We start from the raw sequence: 8,112 nt of genomic DNA on the forward strand, positions 1-8,112 counted from the left end.
GACCGCGGAGCAGAGGGGAGCGGCTGGCCCGGCCCGGGGCGTCCGGGCGCGAGCTCTCGGGCATCTGCCCCGGCCTACCGACGCTCGTCCCCGCAGCGGCCCGGGAGCAGGGTCTGACACAGCGGAGGCGGCAGTCCTCCGACCCGCACGACTTCAAACCCGGTGCCCCCAGCCCCGCTCTCTGCTGACGCAGGCGTCCGCACGCCGGACTGAGCGTCAGCGCGCCGGAAGTGACGTCAGCTCCCCGCGAGGGGCTCCGCTCCGGGTTGAAGACGAGGAGTGTCAGCAGCTGGGGCCTGGCAGCGAGCGTTTAAAAAAGGGCGGAGGCACTCTCTTCGTGCTCACCTGGGGAGGGTCGTTTAATTTTAAAACGAGGCGGGGCGAAGGAATGTGGGGCCTCTCATTTATTTTTCAGAGAAGGAAAAAAAGGCGATTTAACCGTAGTTCCGGAAGTTCAAAAACTTAGTTTCTATTTCCTTACTGCCCCATCCTCATCCCACCGAACTGCTTGTAGCGAAAGCGATCGCGCAGGACCTCAGGGCTCTAGTCCAGGTGGGGAAGCCAGTGGGAGGGGAAAAATGAAGACAGATCTGCGGTGGCACTTAAGACACGGTGCACATGTTTGCCCTATTTGCCAGAAGTTCTGCATAGGTATTCGAGGGAAGGTCTTTTAAAAAGGCAACTATTTTGCCAAGTTTGACTTCCCAATTGTTTCATGGTGATGGTGCCATCATTTTCTCAACCAGATGTGAAAACTCCCAGACTTTTTTTTTTGGGGGGGGGGGGGGGAAGGGTCAGGTTTATCTGGTTATTCAGTCGCTTAATTCATTAGGTTTTTAAATGTTATCCAGTCACCTGGTGCAGGCCCTTATCACCATAAACTTGATTTTTATGAAAATAGTCAACGTAATATTTCTCCATCTTCAGCCGAGCTCATCTTCCAGGCCACTAAGATTAATCTTCCAAAAAAACACTGTTTTTATTGTGTCACTCCTCTGCTTGTAAAACTTGTACATTGGCTTCTCATTACCCAAAGAGGCTATGTCTCAAGCCCTGAGTCTGTTTTTCAACTATAAAATGAGGCTAATGAGAAGTACTATAGAAGGCATGGAAGTAAAATGAGGTCATGTATCTGGAAGAGCTTACAAGAGCTTCGTAAACAATAAAGTAGTATATACATAAATGTAAGGGGACAGAAACTAGCTTAAGTACCTGCTATATGGTAGGCACGTGGTACGCATTCTCTCATATAATTCGCAGGCTTGCCCTGTAAAGTAAGTTTTAATCTTCACTTTATGGGCGAGGAAACTAAGCCCAGAATGTTTTAAGTAATTTACTCAAGATCCAAGCTAGTAATATTTACTGTTCATTCATCAAGTATTTATTTGGCACCTATTCTGTGTCAGACACTCTGCTAGGCACTTCTATACTATTAAATCTGATTAAGCTGATGTTCAAATATCTTCATATTTCACAGTCTCCTCCCACCTGCATTTGCAAATTTATCTCCTGCGACAAACTAGCAGGATATTTACTGCTAGTTTGTATATAACCAGCAGATGCTATTTACTGGTTGTACTATGTACATTCATTTATTCAACCAAAATTAAGTACATACCCCCTTGCTAAACTCTGTACTGGAAATTGTGACTTCAAAAGAAACCAGAACAGACAAGGTGCCCACTCTGGTTGAAGTTATATTCTAGGAAAAAGAGAAAACAGATAAATAAGAAAACACCATGTTTACATGTTATGTAAAACAGAATGATGATCTAGAGAGGGTGGTTAGAGACTCTAAACTGGGTAACTAGGAATAATTGAGGAGTCACTTGAGGTGAGGCCCAAATGACAAAAGGGAGCCGGCTGTGTGAGAACCTGGGGAGCCTTCCAGGTGGAGGATACACTAAGTGCAAAAGCCTAAGAGAAGTCTGCTGTGTTGGGAGATGAGCTGGGAGAGGTAGAAAAGGGCCAGTGTAAGGAATTGGGATTCCACTCTAAATGCAGTAAAAAGTTATAAGAGGGTTTTAAGCATGTGAGTAAAATGATCTGGTATACAGTTTAAAAATCTTACTCTAATATCCAAGAGGTAATTAGATATGTAGTTATAAAGGACATTTAGAAGAGAGGAAAGGGCTAATATGATAGGTTTGTAAGGGATAGCGTGATAACCAAATGTATTGATGTCAGACTAAATTGTTTTTAAGTCATTCCTCACCACACTTACCAGCTGTGTGCCCAGGAGAGTTATATAACCTTTCTAAGCTTCAGTTTCTTCATCTGAGAAATAAAAATAATAGTACCTCAGAGGGTTGTGATCAAGATTAACTGAGATAATGAACATAATGTTTATTGTAATAAAAACTAAAGATATTATTCGTTACATTGGTTATTCTTTGTGTTAACTATGCGACCTTGAACAAGTGACTGAACTATGTCTCAATTTTCTCAGCTGTGAAATGGGGATAATAATAGCACTGGTCCACCACCCTTACCTGAAACCCCTGCCAGATGGTTTCTTAAATTTAGAATTCTTTCAGTTTTGAGAAGTTATCCAATATACATGCCTTTTTATGTCACACCCCAACAGCTGCTAGGGCAGCACCTTATAATCAAATACATTTCTAGTTCTGCAGCAAAATGTATTAATAGGCATACTAAGAGGAATAAATAAAAGACTGTAAATAGCTACATGCCAGTTCAGATGAGGTTTTGCTTCCAAATGAATTTTTTTAAATTATGGTTTTCAGACCTTTTTCAATTTCAGAATTGTAAATAATGAACCATGTACCGTACTTTTAAGGTACATGTAAAGTTGTAAGGATTAAATGAGTGTATACATGAAACACCTACAAATACTAAATGCTAAATAAGTAGCTATTATTATTTTTATTATTATTAATCCTCATCCAAGGATATTTCCAGTGATTTTTAGAGAGAATGGAAGGGAGGAATGGAGGGAGAGAAACATCGATGTGAGAGAGACACATCTATTGGTTGCCTACTGCATACACCCCAACAGAGGCCAAGGATTGAACCTGCAACCCAGCTATATGCCCTTAACGGGGAATCGAACCCAAGACCCTTTGGTGCACAGGCTGATACTAACCACTTAGCAGCCAAGTGTATAGAGTCAGGTCACACACAGATAACTAAACCAACCATTGGCAATGGGGATGGAATTTTCCTTAGACCAACCATGAGACAGATTCAGCTCCCCTTGAGATAAGCTCTACTGTGAGAGTTGGAAAGAAGGTTGCTCCACCTCCAGGCATCATACATCCAGGGAAAAGAAGGAAAAGGAAGGAGTAAGAGGCAGTGCTTGTCTCAAGAAAGCCAAAATCTTCCCAGGCTTAATATCTCATTGGCCAGAACAGTGTCATGTGGCCACTATAACTGCAGGGAATTCTGGGAAGATAGTGAAATGATACATCCACTAACTTTAGCCTTTTCTCATATGCTCAAAAGACCTTTGATATAAATATAAAAGTATAAATTATCCAATTAAATCATTTAGATGTTTACATCAAAGTTATTACATCTACAGATATATTGTTGTCTCATGCTAACCACAAAATAAATTTTAGATGGATTAACTGAAATTTTAAAAATATAAAAAGTATGTATGTTAAATTTTATATATAAAATCCCAAATGAGATTTTATATGGATACAAACTCTGCCTTCCCGTACTCAACTGAGAGCAGGGTGATAGTGAAAGGAGGGGAAAGGAGAACCAGCCTAATATCCTAACCCCAGGCCCACACCCAGGCCTATGGTTGAAATAAACATATGCACATTCAGGCTGAGGATCTTGAAATTGAGTTTTTAAAAGTCTACTCAGGCCTACACACTTCTTGAAAAGTTTTTGGGTATCCCCAGGGGTACATATACTCCAGTGTAAAGACCACTGCTCTAGGGGAAACTCTGTACACAAGATCTCTACACGAGTGTTCACTGCGGCACTGTTTATCAGCTAGCAAACCTAGAAATGGCCTAAATGTCCATCTTGAGAATGATGGAGAAACTAAATGTAATATAGCATATGATGGGATACCAACAGCAGTAGTTAAACTAAATTAACTAGATCTATATATGCCAATATGGATGAACCTCAAAACTGTAAGTTGAGTAAATAAAATAAGCAAGATACAGAACAATATGTACAATATCATACAATTTCTATAAGTTCAAAAAAACTATATTTACAAAGCAATACTATTTGTATTTTTAAATTACGAATTATATTCAACATACAGAAAAATATAGAGAATAAGATCTATGCATATACTTACCCACCAGATTTAATAAATGCTAATATTTTACCATATACAGATACATTTACAAGAAATTGAATGTGTAATCAGGGTCTTATATTTCTCTCTAATCCCTTTTTCCTCCTTACCTTCCCAGAAATAATTTATTAAGAAGTTTGTGCCCTGGCCAGTTTGGCTCAGTGGATGGAGTGTTGGCCTGTGGACTGAAAGGTCACAGGTTTGATTCTGGTCAAGGGCACATGCCTGGGTTGTGGGCTTGATCCCCAGTAGGAACCGTGCAGGAGGCAGCCAGTTGATAATCCTCTCTCATCTGATGTTTCTGTCTCTCTCTCCCTCTCCCTTCCTCTCTGAAATCAATAAAAATATTTTTTAAAAAGAAGTTTGTGTGTAAATTACCTGTCCATGTTACCATTTTGCTACATATATGTGTATCTATATCCAGAATATATAAAGAACTCGTACAACTCAACAACAACAAAACAACCTAATTTTAAATGGGCAAAGGACTTGAATAGACATTTCTACAAGGAAGATATACAGATGGCCAATAAACACATGTAAAGATGTTCAACAACACTAATTAGAGCACTGCAAATCAAAACTACAATGATGCCACTTGACACCCCTTAGGATCTACAATAATAAGAGTGTAATATGCTAATTAGACTGGACAGCCGAACGACCTTCCAGACGAAGCCAGGGCTGCGAGGGCCGAGTCCCTTGCACGAATCTCGTGCATTGGGCCTCTAGTGGTTATTATAAAAACAAAAATAAGCAATTAATCAAACAAACAGTAAATAGCAAGTATTGATAAAGATGTGGCAAAAATTGGTATCCTTGTGCACTGTTGGTGGGAATGTAAAAAGGTGCAGCCACTCTGGGAAAGCCAGTATGTAGGTTCCTCAAAAAGTCAGAAACAAAAGTACCACATGATCCAGTAATTCCACTTCTGGGTATCAGTATATACCCCAAAACAATTGAAAGCAATAACTCAAAGATATCTATATACCCATGTTCATAGTACCATTACTCACAATAGCCAAAATGGGGAAGCAACCCAGGAACCCATTGACAAGTGAATGGATAAGCAAGATGTGTATATACATACAATGGAATATTATTGTTTTAAAAAGGAAGGAAATTCCAACACATGCTACACCATGGATGAGCCTTAAAGGCATTATGTTAAGTGAAATAAACCAGTCACAAAAGGACAAATTCTGTATGATTCCACTTATGTGAGCTACCTAGAGTAGTCAAATTCATAGAGACAGAAGTAGAATGGTGATTGCCAGGAGGTGGAGGAAGGGAGGAATGCATCATTGTTTAATGAGTATAATTTCCGTTTTGGAAGATGAAAAACATTCTGGAGATGAATGATGGTGATGGTTGCACAACAGTGTGCATGTACTTCATGCCACTGAACAGTACACCTAAAAAATAGTTAAAATGGTTAATTTTGTGTGATGTATATTTTACAGAATTTATAAAAAGTAACTTCAGATAAGAAGTTCCCCCCTTCTGACATGGCACAGCACATCGCTGTATCCTTACTTGGGAACGATGTCTCTGACAGAAAGCATGGTCTCTGGAATGTGAATTATGACTCTTCACATAATAAACTTTTTCATTGTAATTAGAGCAGAATGTCACAAGATGTCACTCTTTAGCTGAGAAACTATTCCAATTGGTTCAGTAGCTGATAACAGTAATGCCAGAGCAACTAACAGAAGCCTGTAACTACTCCTCAGTACTTGACTCATACCAACATGATTTTCTGGGAAAGGTTTTCATCTCCCCGGTGTTATTATGAAGCTATTCTTGTTTATGAAACTTATGTGAATATTTTTAACTTCATTGGTACTAACTGCTTTTCATAATAAATCAAATTGGTGTAATTAAGACACAACTAACTTTGATATTGATTGTAGTAATACAAAGCTGAAATGTAAAAATTATTGGTCATTGAAAGTCAGGTGGTTTTTGGCTTTAACACTCAATTATGTGTGAGCTTGGGTAAGTCATTTCATCTCTCTGGTATCACCAGAGTGGTAAAAAACACACACACAGCTCTAACCGGTTTGGCTCAGTGGATAGAGCGTCGGCCTGGGGACTGAAGGGTCCCAGGTTCGACTCCGGTCAGGGGCATGTACCTTGGTTGCGGGCACATCCCAGGAGGGGGCGTGCAGGAGGCAGTTGATCGATGTTTCTCTTTCATCGATGTTTCTAACTTTCTATCCCTCTGCCTTCCTCTCTGTAAAAAATCAATAAAATATATTAAACACACACACACACACACACACACACACACACACACAAAACCAAAACACAACAACTTCCTTTTTTAGGTCAATATACACTATTGTATATTTAATATATGCTAATACATATTTAAGTACATCCTTCTAATTTAAAATATTTTGCTTTTTATAGTAGTACTCAAATTATAACTGTTCAAATACACCACCAATAGGAGTTCAGTAATAGAAAATACTGTCTGCAAGATGGATTTCTTGAGATCGTGGGGAAGTATTTAGAAAAATACATGTGTAAAACAATTATAGTAAAAAGTATAAACTCTTGAAATTTAAAAAATCACATTTATTACTGAAATCATTTTTTAAATAATGGAATATCCTGATGTATATTTTAGCTTTTTTAAATATAAAAATTTCAAGATTCAAGAATATTTCAATTCTTAAAGATTATAGCAGTTGAATTAGTAATATTACCTTGCAACTATAATCCAAATAAATTATTATTTTTTAATCTTCTATTTTGGTAAGAAGTTTATAACTGATTTATAGTACCTAAAAATAATCTAAAGCTTAAATGTCCACCCCTGGGTGAACTGCTGGACTCTGTGGTACATTAATAAACTAGAATATATTTTATTAGTAGTAACTATTAGTATTAAATTATTGTGATAAGAAATACTATTGGAAATGATGAGTGAAAACATAGAAGTCAGAATGATATAAAAAAAGAGTGTAAGTATGTAAGTAGTGCCTAGTTTCAAATATTGCTTTGTTTAATTTTATTGTTTAACTGTTAAAACTTAGGTCTTTCTATTTAACTTTTCTGTTCAGATGATTAAATATGTTAAAGGAAAGAAAAGAATTACTTCTTAAAATTCACATGATTATTTTAAACACTGGAAGCTAAATATACGATTTATATTCTTGGTACAGTGCCACTTCTACGCGTGTGTGTGTGTGTGTGTGTGTGTGTGTGTGTGTGTCTGTGTGTTGGGCTGGTGGTGGGAAGTCTCCCAGTGTAAAAGGAGTCTGGGAGGGGCATAGTGGGAGAGACCCCTTCTGTCCCATTAATGACACGTTCGTTCACTGGGAGTTGGCTGAAACAGACCTCTCTTCTACAGTCATTCCCTTAACCCTAATAAGGCTCCGCTACCGCAGCTAGAACTCGGTAAGCTCCTGGGGAATAACCTGACATGCTTTGGGGGGATGGCTTATTGGATGTGGAGGAGGGAGGCTGTGGAGGTGGTAGTTATCAGGCATTGCTTTGCTTCCGTGTTTGCACGGGGTTTGAATTTTTATTTAAAAATGATTATTTAGACAGTAGACTATTTTTTCCCAGAACTTTTCAGGGGGGCTGCTGCTGTGGCCCACTGGCAACAAGCGCCCAGAAAGCCTGGGGAGAGGGATTTCGCAGGTGTCGGCGCTGGGGCCAAGGACTGCGCGGGGGTTCAGCCTCTGCCTCTGTCCCCAGGTCGCAGGGATGCTGCTGTCCTGGCCCTGCCACCACTGAAGCACCCAGGGGGCCCGGAAGAGCCGACCTGACTTTTTTTGTCCTTTGAGGCTGCGAGCATCACTCTTGCT

General features: G+C 39.4%; 1 protein-coding gene across 1 annotated transcript in view; it reads right to left on the reverse strand.

The window, feature by feature from the left end:
* The window catches only part of BTAF1 (B-TFIID TATA-box binding protein associated factor 1), a 105,940-nt gene extending 101,263 nt beyond the window's left edge, over window positions 1-4,677 (reverse strand). The window contains 1 exon segment of the mRNA XM_023754837.1: window positions 4,670-4,677. Within this exon segment, the coding sequence (XP_023610605.1) occupies window positions 4,670-4,677 (8 nt within the window).
* Window positions 4,678-8,112: the final 3,435 nt, after the last annotated feature.

The sequence above is a fragment of the Myotis lucifugus genome, unplaced genomic scaffold (genome assembly GCF_000147115.1).
Source record: "Myotis lucifugus unplaced genomic scaffold, Myoluc2.0 scaffold_66, whole genome shotgun sequence".
Lineage (NCBI taxonomy): Eukaryota > Metazoa > Chordata > Mammalia > Chiroptera > Vespertilionidae > Myotis > Myotis lucifugus.